The 26,762-nt window shown below is 38.0% G+C and overlaps 1 protein-coding gene across 2 annotated transcripts in view; it reads left to right on the top strand.

Annotated features, from left to right (window-relative positions):
* The window catches only part of SLC2A9 (solute carrier family 2 member 9), a 64,421-nt gene extending 54,677 nt beyond the window's left edge, over nucleotides 1-9,744 (top strand). For both annotated transcript variants that reach the window (XM_053458276.1, XM_053458275.1), the window contains exons 12-13: nucleotides 2,214-2,341; nucleotides 9,347-9,744. In XM_053458276.1, coding sequence (XP_053314251.1) covers nucleotides 2,214-2,341; nucleotides 9,347-9,601 — 383 coding nt within the window. In that variant the 3' untranslated portion in view covers nucleotides 9,602-9,744. The remainder of the gene's footprint in view (nucleotides 1-2,213; nucleotides 2,342-9,346) is intronic.
* The last annotated feature ends 17,018 nt before the right edge of the window (nucleotides 9,745-26,762 follow it).

Here is a 26,762-nt window from a genome sequence, read left to right as displayed (position 1 = left end):
TCCAGAGTATTAATTTAGATATGATTTGGTCCTGTCAACAATGAGTTGTAAACAAATGTCCACATATTGGGTTATAATACCAGACACAACCTAGAAGGTTCATTAGGGCCTTGTGGATCTTAGCAAGAATGTAAAATTTTAGGGTAATTCACACTTAAATATTGTCACTCATCATAATAAAGAATGTCCTGTAGCCTAGCATTTTCTATTAGTGCTATGAGCATATTATTAACAGGGTTCTCCCATAATTTCTGATATACTAATTAATCATTTAATTGATGATAACATATATTGTTCAGAGGAGAGGATTACTACCCTCTTATCCACTGGTTTAATTACAACAGACCTATTTGTTAAACATTTTAAAGCCTGTATCTCTGAACGTGTTAAATTATTGGCGTGATACATAATACGTAATAAAGTCCTCGTTGACCCTGTGTTCAAAATTGGAAATAGAGGCTGATTTACAATATTTAGGTTAGAATTTAGACCTATTTTTTTTTAAAAGTAATAAGCAGATATTCTATGTGAACACTATCTGGAGAAGGGTGCTCTACCGTTTGAAGCATTAGTTTTGTTATTTAATGTAAGACATGGCTATCTTTCTACTATAATTATAATTTCTACTCCTCGGGTTTTATTTGTCCTTTGCTTTACACCTTTAAGTGATCGCAATCCCCTGCTGGGTCGCTGAGTATACAAGGGAGTGAGCACTTTTATTGGCAGTATTTATAAATGGAATATGTATTTTTATATTGTATTTATGTATATAAATAATATGCTATATGGACAACAGGAGTCAAGCTTACACGGAATATTATTGTATCTTATGTGTTTATTACACATAGGTGTATACGCTCCGTGTTTTCTTTGTTTTAATTATTACAAATTTGTGGGTAGTGTGTTGGGGTTGCTGCATTTTCCACATGCTTACTATTTTTTGAAGTGCTTTTTTTCACACATCATTAACGTGAAACATTATTGGAATGAAGCAGTCTGCATCTAGATTTCCAGTGGGAAAAAATGCTTGAATGGAAGTAATTAGTATACTTATGTAGAATGTTCTTTTAAAATTATATTAAAGTGGCAGCATAAAAGATCAGATATCTGCCTGAGGATATGCAATTCCAACTGCTTTAATATCTACTCCATGGGATATGCGCTTTAAAGAGATCTCGACAATTCCAGCTCAGATGTTAGACTGAAGCTATCTGACTTCATTATCACGTCAAGTTCATCAGATGGCAAGCATTAAGTGTTCCTTTACTTTAATGATTAGGCAAGTTTTTAGTCAGGGTGGGAGTTAAGGTTTAATGCATTAGCTGTGTTGAAATGCACTTCCTATGTTCCCGTTTTCTCACTTTTTGTTAAATTGCTAGGCTGTGAAATATTCAGATAAAAATGATTGTTATGACGTTTAGAGACAGATATGGACAGTTGGAGTAATTCAGGAATAATATAGTGACATTTCAGTAGAGACCTTTGATGGTATTGTTGAACATATATGTAAGATAACATTCCTCCAGTACATTTGATATGTTACGATAGTGGTTTGTTCTACCTTTCCACCTTAGCTTATAAAAAATATTTTTTTTGTATATTAAGATTAATTTGTGGGGCTTCTATTGCCATCTCGAGGAGTGTAATTAGACTTGTGCATTCATATTGTTCAGCCCAAATACCGAAGAAACAAACATGGTGGCGACAAAACAAAGACACACGAAGAATCTCCGTGTTAGTCTTCTTTAATATCTGCAACTAATCTCCCTGGTCCTTTCCCCATCTAACCTACCTTATCTACACAGCATCGCAGGGATAAACGGGAGCGGAAATCTGTAGGATCGCGAGAGGAGTTAAAGGTCCATGGGAGCGACTCTATTGGTCGCCTGCAGGGGCCTCCTCTGGCATCAACCAATTGATTGATGCTAGAGGAGGCCCCTGCCAGCGACCAATAGAGTCGCTTGTATGGAACTTTAACTCCTGGAGCGGGGAAACCAATGGTCTCCCCAGGTGGACTTCCGCCGTCAATAGTTAAAGTATTTAATGTACTTCAGTGCATCATATATTCTTAAACAGTTATTTTTTTTTTTCCCAGAGTGGCAAATTATAACAAAATATAGCATATAGATTTATTTCGCCCTCAATGAAAGACTAGAGGGGCTGGATGGTTCTGATTTGCTATTAATTTCTATGTTTCTATGTCTTTGTTTAAGGTGGCATCCCGTTTATCCTGGTCGGTGAATTTTTCCAACAATCACAACGTCCATCTGCATTTATGATTGCTGGGGTCGTCAACTGGATCAGCAACTTTGCTGTTGGGCTTCTGTTTCCATTAATTCAGGTAAATATTGAACACTATTATCACCTTCTGCATTGAAGCATACTCCATAGTCCTTTACAAAATTGTGTGGGGTAGTTTTGCTAACTAGAGTAATTCAGCTCCATAGATTAACATAACAATATTCATGGGAGTAGCAATTTACTCCAACTTTTCAACTGTGCAAAACGTGTTGGATAGAAAAAAAAATAAAGGGTACAACATATACAGTAGTAGATTTATGAAAGGGAAATTAGAGAAAGAAATTCACCAAAACTAATGTACGAAACAGGTGAATCTAGAGTTAAGTCACAGAATGCATGATGCATGTTCATTGCACTTATCATTGGCCTTAGCAGCCAGAATAAAGTAATTTATACAAAAGGTAGGAACTTAATGTAGAGGAATGCTCATTGAAATTTTGAAATTAGGAGGTTATGGTTGCTGTTTCCTGTGGTATACTCAAATTCATACCAGGGAACCCCCATAGCTTCCCCTCTTCTGAGTGTTTGGCTTTTTATATGGGGTGGGCCAGTTAGATGGCAGGAAGCAGACAAGCTCAAATGCTAGTCAACTGCCTGGAAGCTGAAGCAACATTTTACATGGGGACCCCAAGTCACCTTCCCAAGTTTGTATATAATGAGTTATACAGTCACAAAAGTGAGTACACCCCTCACATTTTTGTAAATATTTTACAGCCTGTATAACAGTGTAAATTTGATGTCCCCTCGAATATAACTCAACACACAGCCATTAATGTCTAAACCTTGGCAACAAAAGTGAGTACAGACAAAAACAGTGGGTATATGTTTTTTTGAGTGAGTGTATGATAGCTTATGGTGGTTAGAGCGAGTGTGCATGTTAGTGTGTGTTAGTTATGAGCGGGCTTGGAAAAAACACTCTACCCAGGCACCAATAACCCTAGTCTCACCCTTGAGTGTGTATGTTTGGATTTTGGCAGCTAGGTTTTCAAAATATCATTACCTTCTTGTTGCTAAATAATATCGTAGAAATTTGCAAACAATTGCCTTGCCATTTTTTTCTGTTGGATAAAATAAGTAAAAAATGATATAATTCTTCTTCCTTCATTGGCAAGAACTATTTAATAAAATCTGGAAGCATAAATGTATTTCTTTATGAATGCATTCCTTCTAGTTTACTGCATTATACAAAAATTCTAGGAAAAAATGATTTTTTAACACAACTAATTGTCTTGCGTTTTACTGACCATACATTTCAGCCTTTCAAGGATTGTCATGGAAAATGTGACTCTCCAAAGTATAGGAAAGCTACGGGGTTTTGTTGATCTTTATTGTCACTGTTGAGGTTGAAGTTGACTTCCTATGAATTTGTAATGAAAGAAACCTAAGTCAGCACTGAACCCATAGAAACTCGGGATGGTAGAAAGCGACTGGCTTTAATGCAAGAGCTTCAGCTTTGATTTCACAATAAGGTTTAAGAAGTGACCAGTAACAAGAGGAAACATCTCTAATTATTATTTTTGTACTGTAGCAATGTACACGCTGCAGTGTGAAATATTTATATAGTGGTTCTATGCTGAGCCGAACCCTGAGGATTAAAGTGGAAATCATGCAGTTTTCATTACAGTGACAGTGGGTATTGGTAAGAACCACGATGCCATCTAAATCTTTGCAAGCACCAGGACACTACTTTGTTCTCCAGCAGCTGCTGGGGTCTTTGTTGGGGCCTTTCTGGTACTTGTCCAGCATTATGTTGAAATATTTTTATATTCAGAACCTAGAATAGAGGCAACATTTAAAAAAATATATTTCATGTTATCTAATGAAATGCTACTTAAAGATAAATCAATGCTTATATATTTCTCATTCATCCATAATTACAAATTCCTTATCAGTAATTTCTTTCATCTTATCCACTTCACTGAAAATCCCCAATTTATTTACTTATCCGTTAATGTGCTTTGTTTTAACCCAAATTTGGTACCTGTGCTAAACCCTTGCAAACAGTTTATTTGTCTGTGCTGTTGTAGAGTTACTTTTTTTTTTGCATTTTTTTCTACAATCTTGTTTTTCATTAAAGCCCATATGCTAGTGTTTGCCCTAGAGAAATGCATTCAAACAGCTGCCACAGTATCATGAAATTTTCTTGACACAGCTGTTTAAGTGCTGCGTGATCTGTGTCCTTCTATTGTGTTTAAATGTCGTATTGGGACACCCCTCTTAATTATTGAATTTAGGTGTTTCAGCCAAATCCATTGCTAACAGGTGTTTCAAATCAAGCACATAGACAGCCATCTCCATAGACAAACATTGGCAGTAGAATAGGTCTTACTGAAGAGCTCAGTGGCATTAAACGTGACAGTGCCAATAGATGCCACCAGGTGTCACGGACTGGGTCCAAGCTGGTGACTGGAAGGACCCAGCGCGCCCGATGGTTGTTTGCAGGAGTCTCGATGCAGTAGCGGAGTCTGGGGCAGGGCCTGGTGCAGGGTGACCACACTCGCCCAGGCGTTGAGCACCTAGGGAAGTGCAGCCAAACACCAGGGCCCTGATATGGCAGCAGATGAAGTCCAGAACAAAACGAATCCTGCAGGCACCCTGGAGCAGGCATGAAGCATATCACATGAATCACGTGCTGGATGCTGCAGGCTGGGAGAATGGAAGCTAAGCAAAGGGTTAATGTAGCAGACACAAAACAAGCAAGGGAAAGGGAGACTAGGCAAGAAACATGATACAAGATATACACGAGAAGTGGCTAGAAACATGACATGAATAGCGAAAGATATAAACAGGCACAAGACAAGGAATAAACATAACCAGACAAGACATACATGTTACAGGGCACAACAAAGGACAGGGAAGAAGGCAAGGAACACAGGGGAAGGAGTGAGGAGCCGGAACCCTCGGACGCTTCTCCTATAAGCAAGGATAGGACATATTAACAGGGACATGGGGAGAGGAGAGAGGAACCGGAATCCTCAGATGATTCAAGGAAGAAGGGCAAAGGTACATAGGAGACAGACAAACATGAATACAGAAACTAGCCTAGGACTACAAGATAACTATTGGAGATTTCGTCACATGATATGGCCATAGTATGCTTAGCCCACCACTACGCCAAAGTACTCCAATGACGGTGGGTCCTAACGCTAATCCCTGCTGACAAAGATACAAAACATACCACACATGTAAACCAAACACATAGCACTGAGACATACCTTAGACTGCAGACTGCAGACTGAGACAAACAGAACACACAGGTGGGGCACACCTAATAAAGGAAGCAGAGCTGAAGCAAAGAGCCGGAGCAGAAGCAAGGAATGGAAAATAGAACAAAGCAAAAGGAAATCCAGGAATGGATCAAAGCAAAGCAGAGAAACTACAGCAGGACAGATATGCAGCTCCACAGCCTGGGCAGACCGTGACACCAGGCAGTACATTTTACTGGGAGGTCGAAATGATGATCAGAAGGCTGATAGAAGAGCATGCAAGCCACCATGGACACCCCAAAGTACATGCTGGTCATCCTCTGTAAGGGCAAGTTGGAGGGACATGCTTGTCTGTAAGGTGTGTGAGATGCAGCACAAAAGGGCCATGCAAAGGAGAAGGAGAGATTCAGGAGTTGGAGATGGAAATTTCCTGTGGCAGTAGCACCACCCACAAGTCCAATTCCCAGTCTCTTGAACCCATGCAGAGCAACAGCCATTTGGGCAGAGGTCATTGATACTTCGGTGGGTACCACCCAAGCTCCCCAAAATCAGATTAGCACCTCTGAAATGGTCAAATCCCATCTTGAGGAACTGCAACTACGTCCTGCTACTGACCCTCTAAGTTATTAAGACCATTATATATATGTGTGTGTGTGTGATTAACAGCAATCACAATCCTATCATGCCCAGGCATACCCAGATTCCCGCATGTCCTAGCTGACTTGGCATGATAGGAGTGTGATTGCTAACAGTAATCACACTCCTATCATGCCCAGGTTCTAGAATGTAATGGTTGCCTGGGCATGATAAGAGTGTGATTGCTATTAGCAATAATATATATATTAATATTGTTACTGAATTTTCCGTCCAATTTTGGTGTGTTACTTACTTTTAATAAAAGTGTGGTTAATAACACACCAAAATTGGACCAAAAAATCAATAACCATATTATATACATACATAATTGCTAACAGCAATCACTCTCCTATCATGCCCAGGCAGCTGGAACCTGGGCATGAAAGGCGTGTGATTACAGCCTCCCATGCTACCCCCCAAACACACACACTTACACATTCATGCTATCACACATACACTCATTCACAAACATTCATTCACTCATTCATATACTCATATTTATATAATGTCTGGCATAGAATATGGTGATGGGAGTTATGATGTACTTTAGAGCATAACTCCCATAATTATATAATGAACAAGACATTGGCAATGGTACAGGCTACAGTATAACACCCATCACTCTCACACATTTACTAATCCACTCTCACTCTCACTGAATGTTTTCCTACGTTTCCTCTGCCACTGTTACTTTTCCCGCTACAGCTCCTTTTCCTCCTGTTCCTCTTCGTTCTTCCTCCAGGCTCCTCTTACTAAGTCTCCTTCCGGTACAGTGAGCACGGAAGGCGGTGAGCCTGCTCCTCTAGCGGCAGAAATAACCGCCCCGCCCCCTGCTAGGTACGGTACTGGTTCGAGGGGAAGTGGGTAGCAAGCGGGGCCTGCTGCAGCAATCCCGCAATCTGGAGTTTCCCCATGGTGGCCCTGAGAAGTGGTACTTCACCCGAGTTCCCAGATATGTGGGGGATCATTGTTTTACATTTTCCAAATATTGTTGAAATTCAGTCCTGTACCAAGTGGCTGCATGTGTCTGTCTAGTGAACAATATTTGAACGGGCAAACAGCGCATTTCTGTTCTCTGCCAGTAAATCCAAAGTATTGTAATGGAGACTTGTGTAAATAATTAAGATTCACCAAGATGAATTAATTATAGGCTGTCAATTTTTTCCTTAAAATGTAAAACCTTTTGGATCTGCATTAAATCATTACAGAACACATTGATCTTGTTTGATTTGCAACTTATTTCTAATGTATCTTATGGGAACAGATCTTTAAAATGTGATAGCAATTGGGTCGTTGGTAGAATTACTGCAATATTTACAATCTGAATATGATTATTCTCAAAGCTATGAGAGTACACTTTAAGCCTTTAGCAATAAATATTTTTGTCCTTTCATAACCTTCTGGGATCGTTCATGACCTTATGCACAAGTACACATTCATCTGATATTTTTGTTGTGCGGAGGAAAGTTTCCCAAATTCCTTCAGGCGCTGTCATATTAATTATTGTCCTGACATGGTATGCAAATGACCTCTTTGATAATTTGAACAATTCTTTTGTATAAAACTTGAACTAGTTTTACATGCTCTATTGCAAATACAGAAATGCAATTGTTTCAAAAATAATTAATATATATATCAGTCACTAATCTTAAGAATTGTTTCTTGCCTATCATCAACCACCAGATTAAAGTCATTTTTGCCTTTAGGCACAGATTTTGCAGAACATACGTTTTCCTTCATTCAGCTATTTTCTATGAAAAATGTAAATAACTCAAACATAAATCTTCTGTATTTTAACAAAACCAGATGCTATAAATTTTCTCACCAAGGGTACGCTAAGGGAAGTGCATGGCACCCAGGCACCAGGAAAGAGGAAAAGCTGTGTAAGCCACACTAAGGGGACCGGAAGAGAGGGAGCTTATGTGTTTTAGTATATGTTGTCGGATAGTGTGTGTATTTGTATGGTAGAGTAAGTGTGTGTTACTGTATGGTGTTGCATTGTGTGTGTGAGTGTATGGCGTTTGAGTTGGTGTCTACCAAATTTAGTTTTTCTGAACCCACTTGACACTTTCTGTTAGAATAGCAGGGATCTTGCAAGTTATGCTTTAAACTAGGGCTGCAACAAGTAATCGATAATAATCGATAATGAAAATTGTTATCAACAATTTTCATTATTGATTAGTTGAATTAGTCTGACAATAAAACTAAAATCCAGATCCCCCACAGCGCTGCAGGGATCCTCCTCTCTGGCAGCTGGTGGATCTAAGATCTATGTTTAATGCAAAAATAAAATTGTTTAATTGGTCAATAAACTGTTATAATTTGTTTCAAATTACAGTCTATCCTTGGTAAAAAAAAAACAAAAAAAAAAAACATATAGATGAGAAATTAGTTAAAAGAGGGGAAAACATTTTATAGGTGTAATATATTTTTCTCTTTGCTATGTTCACGTTAAATAGCAATAAATAATTTTGTGGATATCCTATTTTAATTATTTCCCAGGTGTTAACTATTGTAAATTCACACTTAGAATATTAATAAGTATATTCCAGAGGTCCTTTCCTGAGCAAAATAAATGCAGTATATGAAAATATATATACCCTACAAAACAAAAGTTAGTTTGCCATGCGGTATGATTTTTATGTCACATAACATTTTATTGATTTTTTTTCTCTTGTTCCTTGTAGTGTTATTGCTGTCTTTACTGTGATATAATGTGTACTGTTTGGAAAAAATACCCAATGGACCTTCTATGTCTTGTATCCAAAAATATTATGTTATAACATTTTGCATGTTAAATGAAAACTATAAAGTAATGTGACGTCACTGTAAAGTGAACAAAAAGTTATGTGCAGGGAACAAAATGTAACCTCAAGATTGTAAGCTTGCGAGCAGGGCTCTCTCCACCTAATGTATCGGTTTGTCTTAGTCTGTCAATTCTCATCTTGTCATACCCCTTGAATTTATGTATTGTATTAAGCGCTGCGTAAATTGTTGGTGCTATATAAATAAAATATAATAATAAAATTGAAGTGGCAATACTGGTATGTATGGGGCCATATCGGCCACCAGCCCATACTATGTACACTTAGATATAGATATTTTCTTTTACATACTAAAATGTGCACATAGTAATGAGAACTATGATTTATTTTCAGTTATATTGTAGTAATTTTATCTTTTTTTTAATTTATTTTTTATAGGAGGGCTTAGGCAACTACTGCTTCCTGGTCTTCGCTGTGATCTGCATGAGTGGTGCATTCTACCTTTATTTTGTTTTGCCTGAAACAAAAAACAAGACATTTGTGGAAATTGATCAATCATTTGCTAAAATTAATAAAACCGCTTCAGCAATCAACGAGACAGAAAATTGCTCAGTTAAAGAGAATCACAATGTTTCTCCCATAGCCAAAAACAAAGATAATAACATGGAGATGAAAAACCACACACAAGCATAGTTTTTTGTATGAAGCCCCGAAAACTCAGCCAGACCCCCACAAATTGGAGAAAACAAAGCAAAATGCTCTGAATTTTCATCTCGTGGACCCACATTCAATCACACTCATTCTAGTTCATTCTCTCTCACGCTATCTAAATGTTTCCCTACCTTCTCTGCTGACTGCAGATGAAGATGATGAAGAAGAAGATGCTTCTTCTTCATCATCTTCTGTCTTCTTCCTTCTCTTAAATCTTGGATCTTCATCCGCATACACAACCCGACAGAAACTTCAGCCAAAATGGTGGCTCTTGAGGTGAGGGACCCCATCATCTAATTAGGGAGGGGAGATCACATAATGCGCTGTTATTTTGCCCTCACTTGAACTCAGTGCAATATGGTGGTGGTTGCGGTGACGTCCTCTCCCCCCAATTGCAGGATGGTACAGATGACATCACAGCAAGCGTCACTGATGAATGTGTTGTTGCTTTACATGTTTTAATTCCCTTAATAGTTTTGAGTTGTAATGTTTTGCTATTTTCAGAACATTCTCTTAAAAATTAAAGCTGAGACAAATTAAGTTGGTTAAAGCTTGCCAAAGGTCCAGTTATAAAATGTATTATAGACATAACAACTAATTAAAATCATACATGACCTTGTCTTAACTTTGCTGCAACCAATTTATAAGAAAGACTGAAGTGGCTACAACGGTATTAAAATAAATAGACTACGTAATACATAATTAAGAAGGCTACAAATCAGCAAAGGCTGTGACCGCATCACAATATTCAAAACGATTAAAATCTTGTTTCCAGGGATAACACAGATAAGAAGCCACTTTTAGCAATCGGAAGAATATTTCCTCCAGACGCATATTAGATTATTATTTACAGTAAGGTTGGTAAAACTCAAAAGTGCACTGCTTGGGAGGTAATGATGGTTGGTAATTTTCCTACCTTTCACAATGAACTGGATTATTTTTTGTTGTTGAAAAAGCAAGTGTGTTCATAAATACATATTGCATATTTGACTTTACTGCCACTTAATATTGACAATTAACTTGCTATATTTGTATCTAATCGTTGTCCAGTGGGTCCATTGAATGTCTTTCCCAGATGTTTGCGAGTCTAGATTTTTTTTTTGTATTGCCAAATATATAATGAGAATAAAAATGTTATTTTTCAAGAATGGATATATGTTTAATATATACGTACAAGATGTTAGCACCTTATTACATATAAAATGCTGAGACTGTTTATGACATGTCTAAAGAGAGCAGCTATTGGGATGAATGGATGATCCAGTAATGTCCACTATGATTACTGCATTGTCAGCTCCTCATTGGCTGGTTTGATTAGTAATCTTTTAATCAGTATGCACTGAATTTACTACAAATTATGAGATTTTCTAGTGCACAAATATATTTTTATACTAAGTCACGTAGAGTAGCAATTACAAAAGAAGGATTGAAACTGCTTGTGTGGTGGGGGTAGGTTACATGGGTAAAAACCAAAATAGGCGTAATTATCTACCAGTGGTGGTGAAAGCACACATGCCTGACAATCACTTAGATTTGTTACTGGTAGATGTGACTGTAGATCACAGCCAATAAAAACTACAACACGGAAAATGCAGCAAACTCGGTGTCGCGGTTATCTTGGCAAAAAATGGGAAACAAATCTGCTGATGTGCACACATATTGTTGGGCACTTAAGGAGATATATTGTGCAATTTTGCCTACTCATCTTAGAAAATAAAAATGATAAAAGATGCAAGTACCACATTTGTCTGGCAGCTCAGTACTTAAAACCACTGAAAATAGCCGTTTTTTAAAACAGACTTAAAAAAAATCTATAGAACATGAAAACGTCTGAGTTCTATTAAGATCGCTTGAACAACCATTAAGCTATTGAGATATTTTAGCAACGCATTTACACTTTATTCTCTTGTGCATAGATCAAGCAAGACGTGCATCCATCTGAACCATCTTCCTGACCCCCACGTTCCTTCTGCATGATCTATAAGTCAAGCCTGAATGAATATATTTTGTATATGTGCTTTTTTTTTTAAAGGAAATGTTTATTAGCGTTAAGTTTCACTTTTAGATTGACAGGTCCACTGTGAAACATAAGATGTTAAAAAAAGGATTAGCCTGCAATGGCAGTGGAAATTATCGCTTAATCCGTATAGAAACAACAAACACAGTGGCTTATTTTCCTCTACAGACTGTAAACAGCAAGTGGCTCTTCCCAAGCTAAACAAATACATAAAGTTATAGACCCAATACATTGTTACTATTCACTGCTAATCCTTAATATATAATAAAACTATAACATTTATTCCCTGTTTATATATATATATAATTTGCCATTTCCTGAAATAAAGAAGTAAATTTAAGCAAAATAAAATATCTCTCTGAGGAGGAAGATAATCACTTTAAATGACCCCCCCCTTTGGCATTATATGTTAAAACAGATCAACGAAGGTGTCCTAGAGAGTCAATGGAAATTAACATATTTGAGGCTATTTTTTCTCCTTTTTCTACTTCTTCTACAAGTAGATTAATGATTGAATGCCAGGGGACACGTGATACTTAAACCAAATCATTGGGATCTATTCACTAATAGGAGAGTATACAGGACAGCGGTGTTTTAGCTCCTACATCAAGAAGACCCATCCCCAGTGAGATTCTGCTGCAGGAGGAGCGTGGCTGGCCCTGTATGAAGTAAAGTAAATCAGAAAGATGATTGCAAAGTCTCTTCATCCATGAAATGCATTACGCAGGGTCAGCAATTCTATCTAGACTATTGTATTAAGCGCTGCGTAAATGGTTGGCGCTATATAAAAGAATAATAATAATAGAGAAGCCTGTTGGTGTTGACCATTCATATTGAACAGTGATGTGGGAGTAGTAAAACCACAAATATCCGTTTAGTGAATACACCCCATTGTGTAATCTGCCTGGGTCCAGTGTGCATATTCCTGGGAATGGTAAAGTTCTGGTGATTATTGATCCACATTATATGCATGTATTTTTACAGGTAAGTTGTGCAGAGGTAGCGAAGAAGGCCAAGGTGAATGGACAGCTACCCTTGTACGGGTTAGATCTGCTTGCTGACTTATCCGGTATAATAACACATGCAGAGGACAATAGAGTTGGATCATACAAATTACAAGCCGAGGTCAGAGCGGGACAGTCATATAAACAAGCGGAAGGACTGATGTCAGGGCGGGCAGCACATTCGCATTATTCCATAGATTAGGTTGAGCAACCGTATCAGCAACAATACTCGGCCAAAGTCAAGGCAATGTCTACAAAAGCAAAGTCCTGATAAAACAGGGGAATTACCTGGCACTAATGAGGAAATAGCCTACAGGGGGGACTGACAAATTAAAAGTATCGCTAGCAATCCCAGAAAACAGGCAAATTAAAAATAAGACACTGGGAGAATACAAATCTGTTGTGGCAAAGGTAAAAAAAAATCAGTACAAGATTTCGTAAGTCTTAACCCTAAGTATAAGTAAAAGGTGTACATACAGTTTAAAGTTTTAACATGCTTTTCCATTTAAACCTTAATGTGCCAATAAATGTATTTCTTTTTACAGCACTCCACTTCTACACATGGATGAATAGTTTTAGAAATGGAGTGAGATTCTTAGATCCCCTGCTGCCTGTTATATGACATTTTAAAGGAAGTAACGAAAATCAATAATTTTGTATAAATATGGATAGCAATCTTTGGAAAAAAAAAAACATAAAAATGCACAGCGTGTTTGAAGAAAGTCTTGTCTGTCTTAGATACTAAAGGATAATTTATACAGAGAAGTACACCATCTTTTCTTTCAATGTTTCCACTTGTTTTAGTGCTCAGTGTTTAACTCTGCGATCTCCCCAAAGGATAAACACAAGTAACGGACAGCTACCACTGTGTTAAAACAGTGATTTTCATACCCAGGGTTTTAAATTGCGTCACTGGACAATGCGACATTTCCATTGTGTCTTTAAAGCAGCTGCTAATAGATTTAGAGAATATGAAAATCATCTTTAACATTTTGTTTTCGTGAGATAATACCTTCAGTGTAAGAATAAATTAGAGGTCTTCTAAGGTTTATTTGCATAACATACTAGAAAGTGCAATGAATGTTTTGTGTAAATGGAACAGGACCTTTAACTCCCCTCCAACAGTGCAGTTTTCTTTCTCTCTCCCCTATGACCAGCGTGAGAGTTGCATAGGCGTTTTACACATGACATGTATGAGGTTCTCATGCATCACCCCATGCGGTATTTAATGGACATTGATGGAGTGACGGATGGTCCACAGAGTCAATATAATAGGACAAGGGGTGTCCAGAGTTGTGTATTTCATGAAGGAGTTGGAAATATCCTGTATCAACACGTGTGGCTATACTCTTGGAGCAAGAGGCTCCTTTTTATACCTATGATAACTGAAAGCTAGCAGTAAGTTTTAGTCTCACAATCATCGGATGAAGAACTGTCCATCCCTTGCCTTTCATGCAGTTTTTCCCTTTTAAATCACAGATGACCGTGTGCAAGGTGATTGACCTATGTAATTGAGCACTGCAATGATTTGGAACTTGAGTAGGATAATCGCTGTATTGAACTGAGTTTCCAATCATGGTAACTCATATTTATTACAGCTCTCTTTTATAATAAGAACAGAATAGGTTGGGTTTTGACTTATGACGATTTCTGCACAAAGGTTTGTGCCACTGTTTTGAGAATGTTAGGCTTTTTTTTATACGTATATATTTTTTATATAAGCCAAGTATAGCTTGATGGAAGCCACTGCTCGTAAAGGTCAGCACCACGTTTCCTCAAAGCAATATAAGCATGGCAACATGTAGCAGAAATAGTATGCTTTATATAACTTTATTTTCAGGCATTTTAAATCTAAGTTTTGAAAGCCTGTGTTTAATAGGTAAAGCCCTGAGTCAAGATCCACAGCAGATGGTGTTATTGCACAAACTAAATTTGACTGTTGGGTCATGATTTCAACTCATGAGGCATGTTAAGGGTGTACACAGGAACTTTAGATCGCATACGAAATATGTATGTGTGTGTAGTCTATGTGTGGGCAGGGCTGGTGCAAGGATTTTTGCCACCCTAGGCGAAACATAATTGTGCCGCCCCTGGCTCCACCCCCACAAACCCCGCCCCTTTTGCCACTCCCACTCCCCCCCATAGTGACCGCTATGAGAGAAAACTCTCCTCCCTGCCATGTTCCACCCACCCTTTGCCCTTTTTTTGCCAACAAATGGGTGTTTCTGGCCCAATCCTGGGTAGATGAACCTCCCAGTTGTAATTTGGAAGACCACCAGGCCAGCATACAAGGGAAGTTCTCAAGTTTACGTATAAGACCAAGTGCCTAATATTCTACTGACTATTAGTAAGTAAATGGACAACTCATTTTAAATATGTGCAGTGTATTTTAATAATATGACTCCTGGGCCCGGTCACGATAGGGTTAATTAGTTAAGTATAGTCTTATGTCTTGTGACTTAGGCGTCAGGCGTCAACATGTACTGACCACTGTGCTAGATAGATAAGGAAACGCCCAGGCACATAAGAACAAAATAGCGAAGGACCTCTGTTTAAGGTGCCCGGCCAGCATCATAAGATGGAGGGTTAGCCTACGTCACAGAACAGAAGCCACCTAGAGATACCCACCATGACGTAAAGACACTCGTCCCTGGAGGATTCTGGAAAGTCCCCACAACGGCTATAAAAACCTGGCAACCACAAAGTTTGAAACCTCACCTTTGGTGTTTGTAAGCCCAAGACGGATCCAGGGATCCTTGCGTCCAAGACAAGTGGCTCTTCGAAAAGACTGTTCTGAGGGGTTTCCCTGTCCCTGCTAAGTTGCGAGTTAATCAGCTAGAGGAGTGAAAACTACTTGGCTCCGTGATGTATTACTGCATTGACATTTGAGACTATAGCATTGATTGCTGTGATATTGATTGATTGATTGCTTAACTCGTTTTACACACACACAGATATACATACATATACGTTTGCATACACAACTATTTTCTATCTGCTGTAGTAAGAGTTCTGTATTAAAGTTTTGCTTGATCGAATTGCTGTGTGTTGTGCTGTCATTCCGTATCCTCATTGATTGGGCAAAACAACATGTACGTACGTTTGTTTAAAACAATTGAGATTGAATATGTGCCATATGGTTCTCGCATGAATATTGAAATTCATGTCTGTTCTTTTCATTTATAAATTGCAAAGGACCATGAGTATCAAACGTCAGACTAGAAGCTCACCACAAGGGCATGTTGGTACATTATTATGTGAGTACTCACCTTCTCAGAAAGTGTAATGCATAATGTATTTATACATTAAAGTCAAAGCTCTATCTATCTCATAATATCTATCTAATAATAATAATAATATAGTTTACAAGATCAAGCTTGCAACTCTTTAAGAAGTGATCTGATGGAAAAATATGTTTATGTGTCAGTGTTACTCTTTAATGTATTCCTGAAGAGGAAGACTGAAGAGGTTCCTTTACTCTTTCAAGGGCAAATACAATAATAGGTGCCCTGACATTCAAGAAGAGGTTAATAGAACATGGCAGGAGGTTGACACATTCTCACACCAGAATATTGTATATGGCTGCAGGCCATGAGACAGACCAGCAAATATTCAATGTAAGGCATGACATAGAAACTGATAGGGTGGTCTGCTGCAAAATCATTCCGAGAAAACTAAAAGTGCACAGTAGACAATAAATACACATAGTTTGCCTAAATTACTAAATATTTGAATTGCACATGCATTAATGTATGCAACGTTGGAAAATCTTCATGTCAATGAGAGAAGGTTCAACAGTTTGTACATTATTTCATTTTAATTAGGGGTGGTAGATACATCAGAAGTAGTAGAGGCTAAACATGTATAGGACAGGCATAAAGCTACCCTGAATCTAACATGAGACAAGTACTGATTAAGGTCTCAGGATAAATGCGAGACCAAATGGACCGAATGATTGTTATCTGCCGTCAAATTCTATGTTTCCATTCATGTATCACGTATGTAATTGTTCTCATGTTAGGGTAACATGTTGCTGGCAAAACTGGAATTTCTAGAGGTAGTGTTTTTCATTAAAAAAAAGATATTGTTGAAACATTTGTTCTTATGTAACGTAAAGAATATACCTCCCGTTATTTCAAATGGGTTAATAAGGATATTTTTTCTATAGGCATGGCTAGGGGTTTGATTTCTGCACGCGGCATAATGGAAAATTATTTAATTTGACAAAAGCTATAAGTCATGCTTCTGTCCTGATATTTAATGTCTTTGTTAATGATCTTGAAGTAAGCATTGAAAGCTGTGTGCTTGCACATGACACGACATTAGGTAAGATAATAGGAGCTGAACCGGACATTACCTACCTGCAAGGAGATTTGGTTTCATTGGAGGACCAGGCAGCAAGTGGGAGATGAGATGTAATAGAGAAAAATGTAAAGTAATGCATTTTTTTGGGGGAAAAGTGCAAATTGTACCTTAAATGCGCTTGTGTTAGAGAAATCATTAAAGGAGAAGGACTTGGGAATAATTGTAGATAATTAACTTAGCAACAGTGTTCAATGTCGGTCAGTTGTTAAAAGGGCCATTAAGATATTGTCTTACTGTATAAAAACAAGTATTTACTCATGGAGTGAAAATATAATTTTGCATCTGTATAAGTCAACGGTAACACCTAACTGATGCCAATAATTAATATGTTTTCTGTAGTGTATTGATGGATATTGTTTACTGGACAGGATTCAAAATTATTCAGCATTCCAAAATTTAAATTTAGTGGTTGATTGATCCTAACATTGGATTTTTTTGATTAGATTTGGTGATGTTCCACTTTACATTATGCAAATGAACCTTAAGTGATCCATCATTTTATTCTCTTTTAAGATGTTTTTTTCAGTTTCTATGGCAACATTCTGCTGGTGACTGTCATGTGATAATTGTGGCCTCTCTGAAAACACAATTGATACAAAATTTCACCTGATTGAACAATAATTTCTGTGAGCAGTTTGGATTTTCAACAATGATGTTTGTAATTCTGTAGCTAGGTTGAATTTAGCTGAGTAAGTGGAACAGCCAAACATTCTCCATATTAACTTTACTCTATGATCAGTCGGGCTATGACACCACCTCCAAATCCTGTGGTTATCTAATCGACTTACTTACATGTATTTTTTTCTTTGACAATGAGGAATATGGAAAGTCCAAGGCGGTAATTTTATTTAATGTGTGTGTTCGCCTTCCCATTTTGAATCTTATATCACCCATGTGAAGAAGTACTTCTCCTAAACCTAATAACTGGTTGTGCCACCCTGCAATCCAACATTTGCCAACAACTGCAATCCAGCATTTGCGATAACTGGCAATGAGTCTTTTAAATCTCTGTGTAGGAATTTTGGCTGACTTTTCTTGGCAGAATTGTTTTGATTCAAGAGGATTTTCGAGCATGAACTGCCCTTAAGTTGGAACTTTGACTAGGCCACTCAAGACCTTAATTTTGTTTCTTTTGAGCCATACCTAACCCAACTGCACTTGAGCTTTAGGTCATGAACTGGTGGTCGGACACTCTCCATCAGTATTGTCTGGTAGGGAAAATAATTAATGGGTACATCAATTATGGCAAGTCAACCAGATCCTATAATAGTAAAGCAGCCCAAGACATCACACTACCACCACTTTGTTTGACTGTTGCCATGATGTTCTTATTGTGGAATGTTGTGTTATCTTTATGCCACATGTAACAGGACACATGTCTTCCAAAAATGTTTCACTAGTCAGTCCACAGAATATTATCCAAAATGTTTTGAGGGTCATCAAGATGTTTCTTGGTAAACCTGAGATGAGCCTTTGTGTTCTTTTTGGTGAGCAGTAATTTTCACCTCCAATGGATGCCTTTTTTTTTTTGCATAGTCTCTTATTTATTGTGGAATTATGAACACTAATCTTAACTATGGCAAGTGAAGCTTTTCATTCTTTCTATGTTGTCCTGTGCTATTGGAGGAATTTTTGGCTTCCTGTGCAGGTTTACCACTGTTCTAGGTTTTCTCCGTTTGTAGATAATGGTACTGTGGTACACTGGGGTCAGAACAATGACTTTGTCATCTGTTTTTGAATTTTTTTTAGAGCGCTGCATCATGTGCTGCTTTTTGAGACAAGTTAACTTACTTCGCTTTGCAAGACAGGTTTTATTTAATTGATGTTTAGGTTGAACAGCAGGGGAGGGCTGGCAGCCTAAGGCCTGGGGGGCAAGTCAAGTGATATGGCTCCGCCCCCTCGCACTCACCTTTCACCCCTCACGCTGCTCCCATCACTATGCGGCCATCAGACTGCTGGAAAACTTATCTGAACGGCCGCTGGGTGCTGATGCCACTGGCCGGAGCTACTTTAACCCTTTTTTTTATTTATTTAATACGCCGGATCGGCTTGCCATATTAAAAATAAATAAATAAAGTATTAAAGTAGCGCCGGCCGGCAGCATCAGCACCCAGCGGCCGTTTAGATTCGATTTCCAACAATCTGATGGCCGCATAGTGATGGGAGCAGCGTGAGGGGTGAAAGGTGAGTGCGAGGGGGCGGAGCTTTCACCCCTCACGCTGCTCCCATCACTTGGCGGCCATCGCATACGGCCGCTGGGTGCTGATGCCGCCGGCCGGCGCTGTTTTAATACTATTTTTTTTTTCATTTAATAGCCGATCTGGCTTGCCATATTAAATTTAAAAAAAAACGTATTAAAGTAGCGCCGGCCGGCGGCATCAGCACCCAGCGGCCGTTTAGATTAGATTTCGGGCGGCCTGGGGGGCATTTGCCCCCCTGCCCCCCAGCCCAGCCCGCCCCTGTTCAACGGGGATGGCAGTAATCATGGCTGGATGTGCTTAGTGAAATCTAACCCCTTTATCAATTACATTTAGTTAATTGGTTGATTTAGTAACTGCTTTTTCCCATAGGGCCAGGTTGGATTTCTTTTTTACTTCTATATAGGAAATCATTGAAAAACTGCATTTTGTGTTTAATCAGGTTATCTTTGTCTAATATTATAATTAGTTTGATGATCTGAAACATTTAATTATAAGCTCATTTGAGCAGGGCCCACCTCATCTGCTGTTTCTGTAAGTCAAATTATGTCATGTACTACAGCGCTACGGAATATGATGGTGCTATATAAAACCATAAATAATAATAAACAAGTGTGGGAAATATAGAACTAATTGGGGTGGAAACATATACTTTTCCACAGTACAGAACTAGAAACACGGGGATTTATTCACTAAACATTTGAATAAAGGGAGATGAATACAAGATTATCTTGAATTGTCTCAGTGCTATGCTAACGGCATAAAATTAGGGATATACCGGTACTTCAAATGTTCCATAAGTTTGTATCATCTTTCTGATCTGCCATATTATCAAATTATAGTCTACATTTAAGTTTTTCTACGTTTTGGGAGAGGGTAGGTGTAATGGCAGCAGCTAGCGCTCCAGCTTTTGGTTGCTGATGATGATATGAGTTATAGTTCAGCGTCAGCCTTTTGGCTATTAACAAATAAATAACATAAATAACAAAAACTGAAGAATTTCTTTAAAAAATGAAATGAACTCCCCTGTGGTTGATACTGTTTATTCCGTGTCTGAAGACCTTATTGATTAAACCGTGCACTTGTCCCGTGTGGCTGAATTTTATTTACAGGTTTGGTATTTTACATGCATTCTGCGTTGACGTTCGGTAGTTTGAAAGCTATAATGCATGGAGCTTGTCCTCACTGCGTACATTAATAACAAAGTACCATATGCAAGAATAATACTCTGTTTTATGAGGTGCAGAATCAACTCTGAATAAAATAGGCACACATGGAAAATGTTGGAGCTGAAGGAATATTGCATATAAAACGTTTTCGGCCCGTTCGTTTCTGGACAACGAATTTCATTCTCTGCACATTTGTTTTGGTATAAAATTCAGGGGTATTTATGATTCATAAATGTGTTGCCTGGTGCCCACATTCAGTCTCTCACACTCTCTCACACTCTCTCACACTCTCATTCTCGTTCACTCTCTCTCATGATATCTAAATGTTTCCTTACCTTATCTGCCGACCACTTCCGCTTCTGCCGACTACTTCCACATCTTCTCTATTCTATTTTATATCCCTAATCTGCTATCTTTTTTCTTTATCCACATCTCCGCGGACATAACCCGGTAGCAACTTCCGCCAAAATGACGGCGCTGCAGTAATGTCCTCCCTGATCCTCCAATCAGGGGGCAACATGGCGGCACTTGCGAGATGTCACCGCAATTGCGGTCATTTTGCCCCAATGTGAACTAAGGGCAATATGGTGGTGCTTTCGGTGACATCCTCTGTTCCAATTGGAGGATAGGGGAGGACATCACTGCAGCTCCGCCATTTTGGCGGAAGTTGCCACTGAGTTATGTCTGAGTTATGTCTGCGTGGTCGGTACGTTTGTTAAATCAGGATTCCCTTTTTCCATATTTGATGTACCCACACAAATTATAAATCATTTTGTTCAGGAGAAGTAGGGCATTCTTTTAAAATCAGGGAAATACATAAAACATAATTAGTGATAAAAAAAGACTTTACTAAAATGTTTTTAAAAAATGGCACAGCTGAACAATGACCTAATTTGTGTTCAGCAACATCTCATGAGTAGTTATTCTTCACATCCATGCTTTACATATTACCTAATATTATGTTTTTTAATATTATTGTGTTTTTAAGGGGTAGTATATTTATTGGTCAAGCAACAAGGGAATATGAATTTTTATTTTTTTAGGTTGTTTCTTCCTCTATTTTTGAGTATTTTTTGTGCTGTCCATATTTGCAGGTTCTGAACAAACCTTAGGGTTGGGCAGCACCTCCTATCACGCAGGCGCCACATTAATGGTGTCCAGAGAAGGTTTTAAGTTGCTTGAGAAACTCATTTTGGTGAAAGGGGGGTGCAGTCCCACTGATTCAGCTCCTTACTAAGCAATATAGTGCAACAAAATACTGAAAATGAATGCCTTAGATGTTTTTTGAATGGCGTTCGCTGGGCATGCCCTGAATACTTGCTTTCTTATGCGTATTTATTGGTCATTATTATTCTAGCAGCATCAATGGTCAAGCAAAGAAGAAAATGTTTCACTCCTGAGTCATACGGTTTGGAGAACAGAAGGACATGTTCTAGGAGAATGATGAGATAATTAAAGTAAGTATTATACTGATTTTAGTGCTATGTCAAGTATAGAACTCAACTACAATTGATGTGGTTTTTTACATTTAATTTACCAACGTATATCACGATTATTAAAATTTTATGTCTGCTAGATAGTTTTCTACAATGACTCGTGACTAAATTTTTTAATCTAGTCAATGCCAAAGAAAACGAGTTATTATGAATAAAAAAATCCACAAATTTGGGGTGCAAGTGAAAGGGTGAACGTGTAGTGTATTATACTCTGTAAGAAGAAAAGAGTCTCAGAAAGGAATGAGACACACGAAATTTGGCTTCCAAACTAGACTAAGGTTGAACAATGCAGTGCATTCTCAGGCATATATATATATACATGGAAAAAGATTACCACCAGTACCTGGCGAAATGGGTCAATAGCAATTTTTTTTATTAGTAATGTTACAGAAAGTCTAAATGGTAAGGTATGTCATTTTACAAACGGTATAAAGATGTGCAACAGGGTAGACCTTCTGGGTGGAGCAACTGAAATGACAAATTATTAAAGTCAATTAGAAGAATGGTAGCAGCATTTCAATATTGATGTAAAATGATGCACTTGAGATGTAAAATGTTCAAGGCAGAATATAGCATTGGGGGCACTATTTTGTCACTGACAATGGCAGGTGGTTCTGCCACATTATGGATCTGGTCATGGCTCACCTACAGTATTGCATGCCGTTCTGGAGACTCCATACCCAAAAGGGTATCAATACATTGGAGAGAGTTCAATCTTTATATGTATAGCTTGGAGGAAAGAAGAGAGGGGTGATGCAACAGGAACATTTAAATTCTTAAAAGGATTTAACAAAACACTGGAGTCAAGTTATTTGAAAGGAGGTGAAATGTTAGAAGAAGAGGTTATCATCTAAAACTAGAGGGTCAGAGGCTTACATGTAACAAAGTCCTGCTACACTGAGAGGATAGTAGATAAATGGGACAATCTCCCAGCAGAAGTGGTGGAGGCCAATCTAGTGAGGAAATTTAAACAGGAATGAGATAGACATAAAGCTTTCCTCACTATAGGACCTGACCAAAGACTGATAGGGGTTTACATAAGGAAAAATGGGCAGACTAAATGGGCGAAATAGTTGTTTTCTGCCACAAATTCTATGCTTTCTATGCAGATAATTACAACAAACATGGAGTCTGTGCTATAAGAGATTATAATAATAAAATGTGTCCACTGTTTGCAACATTGGGCAAATAAATCTAAAGAGAAATATAAATAACTCAAAGTCCCAAGTAATTTGTAGGATCAGGCTGGGACCTCCATACTATGAAGGCTGTTGAGGGGAGGCAAGGCAATTGCCCTTTTTTCCCCTTGTTTAAGACAGCCCTAGATGTTAAAAACAATAAGGGACTGTGTTAATACCCCTGCTAACCCATCCTTCTACCCCTCTGTTCACTTTATTTATACGTCCTCAGTTGCACCCTGAACCCACTTAGCCCTCATTACAGCTACAAGAGAGATACTACTTCCTCTTTTCACTGCTTTTGGACCAAATTCGGCAGATCTCGTTACAGAAAGAATCAGGAAGAGACATGCATTAGCAGTTTTCAGAAGCTTCACGCCGTCCCCCACACACTCACGCAAATGCACACATATATAAACACACTGCTGTGATTAAACCTTTACCTCCCATTAGAGGACAGCTGAGAGACTAGTAATTAATCTGGCAATTTGACATTATAATGCAGCATGTACAGCTTATTTATATATTATGTTTTATTATGTCTTTGGAAGTCACCTTGGGGATGTTTGATGTTTACTGAGCTGTAACTGAGCTCACAGTGTTTTCATGTTTAAGGCAAAATCAGATAATAAAAAGGAGAGCCATTTAATTCAAAACACTAGTACTCTTGAAACAATGTACTCACTTTGTATGCAAAGGTTTAGACATTAATGGCTGTGTGTTGAGTTAATTTGAGGGGACAGTAAATTTACACTGTTATACAGGCTGTACACTCACTACTTTACATTGTAGCAGAGCGTCATTTCTTCAGTGTTGAAATTAAATATTTACAAAAATGTGAGAGGTGTACTCACTTTTGAGAAATACCGTATATTTTTTTAACCATCTCATATTTAAATGCATATTATGTTAGTGTTTAAGAAAAAAATACCAATAATTAAATATTCAAAACCACGTATTGGTATGATGCAAACAGCCCCATATCCTTGACAGTAGAGTATTTTCTGTGCATTTGTTGAAGAAAAGATGAAAGTGCTAAACAATAAACAATTTTTCACGGCCTCCTTTGCTCATATTTACGAAGGGTACCAATATTTGCGGTGGGCACTGCATTGCAAGTGGCAATGAAGGCACAGACAACCTGTTTGGGGGCAGTGATGGCACAGGCAGAGTGTTTGGGGGTTAGGATGGTACTTATTAGTGGCTTGGGGCAAAGGTGGAACTCACAAGCTGTTTGGAGGCAAAGGTGGCACTGTTTTGGTGAATTTGGGAGGTCCCGGGGCCTAAAATCAAGGAAGCGAGAGGTCTGTTTATACAGACCTCTGTATAATGCTCACTTATGATGAGCTCCTGCTTCTTACAGTATGCTGTGCACCGTGATTTGATGTCATATCCCGGCGCTCAGCACTGAAGTCATGCCCGCTGCTGGACCAGAAAGCTGTTTCTTACAGCAAATAGAAAAGTAAGAAAAGGAGTAGGAGGAGGACACAAAACAAACTAAGACAAAAGAAGAAAAGATGGAGGAGAGAAGAGAAACAGGAGCTGCAGGAGTGGAGACAGAGACACAAGAAAGGCAATGAAACATTGTTAGAGTGTTAGAAACAATGAAGCATGTCTGTGATGGACATCTGATGGTAGTACACAATAACTCCCACTGACTTACTGGTGCTGTGCCACTGTCAATGTCTGGCTCAGTATATAGTGATGGCAGTTATGCTGTACCACTGTCAATGTCTGGCTCAGTATATAGTGATGGCAGTTATGGTGTACCACTGTCAATGTCTGCCTCAGTATATATTTATGGCAGTCCTGTCAGAGTATATTTACTTTTAAAGTTTTCAGATTGAGCATCTTTATATATTAAAGATTAGAATTACTAGTCAGATTTTTTATCACTACAAATACTGAAAAAATAGATATGAGCCAAGTAACCACAAAGGAGGTGGTGAACCAGGAGGCATGGCCATGGTGAGGTGTGGCTAAGGAAGGGGCATTACCATGGAGGGGCCATGACTTTTTGTTGCCCATGGCTCTGGATGGTCTCAGTCTGCCCCTTATTGTACTTTTGTATGGGAATTTGTGCAGGCAGTGCTCAAAAGTGCAAAGGGTAACTAAAAAGGCGTTTGTGGATTTAAAAAATAATAATAAAAACATAGCAATAACAATACCTGCTTACTTTGCTACAAACAAACCACATAATGCAAAAGATTTATCTTAAATTCTGTTAGAGGAGCATTGTCGTTTTACTCACACAGTATGAATTCAAAAGAAATGAAGCAATGTTACCTAATACAGGAACAGATGTTTCTCCGAATTAACACTGTATTCACTAAGCTCGTGGTGTATAAACCCATCAGTTGTGCTTAACCTAAATAGGGCAGTGGCATTTACTTGTGTAATATTGCAATAAACAGTCATCACCCTTTCTGCAGCACAAATGAAATACCCAGCATAGATTCTTAAATAGATTAACCTCTTAGTGGCATGATAAAACATTTTCCGACAGTTAACCTTTGATTGTCCACAAAAGCATTCAAGTTTACATTGTATTGGTAAAAATTGCTTAATTGCTTCCAATGGCTTATGTATCTCTATTCTCCTGATCCCACAGAATAAACCACATTGATATACCACATACCACATAAACCGCATGTAACAGAAATAAACCATGCTGCTCACATGTTATAACCATAAGGTCATTTTGATAAACAAATACGTTCGGATGTTAATGTGATTTAGGTTTATTGATTTGGCAGTGACAGATTTGTTAAGCCTTCAGATCCTAGGTCTTGATTTATGGTGGCAGTGCAACAAGTTTACCTAAATTCAAAGAAATAGAAACATTAGAATGTAACAATTACAATATGTGATGCATTTTTACAAACATGAATCCATATTCTGGCACATTTCCAAACATATGTGCAATAATAATAATAATTCTTAAAAAAATATAATAAATATGAACTGCAGGTGGGGGAAATTGCTTCTACTTTATGATTGCATTACAGTTGGTACAACAAATGCATGCTATAAGGATCTTCATTAACATCATACATGGTAACAGACACTTGGTCAAAGAAACAGCACTGAGGTTTCTCTAATTGGCCCCCCTTTGGCCAAGGGAGAGATATCCTTCATAAAAATGCTGCCTTCATATTACCACTGCTTCTATGAGACTTAGTATACGCATTTATTAAGATGGGTTAGTATTGAAAGAATTGAGGAAGTGACAAACAAGACAGAATACTGGACTTCTACCCATAATTTTAACTGATCTATCAGTCTTTTAAAGGCTAGTTTATATATGAAGGGTAGTGGTGGTGGATAGTTTTAAAAGTAGAACCATTGCTGTGGAAATAATTAGAATGATGATGTCATGCCAGTATAGGTGTATTAGTTGCTAATCTCTGTACTAGAGTTGCACTGTATAAATAACCCCTATATGTTTAGGTACATCTTAATTGTTCCATGTCGGTGTACCTCCTACATATCTATGATCAGAGCTAACAGTATAATTTTTGTTGTTCTCTTGATTTAATAGTCTGATTAATCAAAATGTTCTAAACGCAAGCATTTCTCAGATCTAAAATCTGGAACCTGGAGTTATGTTATACAATACATCGCCTTATTTGATCAATCAATCCAAAGGTATTGTTAAAGACCAAGAAAAGCATTGGTTCTCAAGATCTTATCCCTTAATTATTATATCATATTAA

Source organism: Spea bombifrons, chromosome 1 (assembly GCF_027358695.1).
Source record: "Spea bombifrons isolate aSpeBom1 chromosome 1, aSpeBom1.2.pri, whole genome shotgun sequence".
Taxonomy (NCBI): domain Eukaryota; kingdom Metazoa; phylum Chordata; class Amphibia; order Anura; family Pelobatidae; genus Spea; species Spea bombifrons.
The sequence above is the reverse complement of the archived record's forward strand: the minus strand, read 5'-3'. Positions and strand labels throughout refer to the sequence as shown.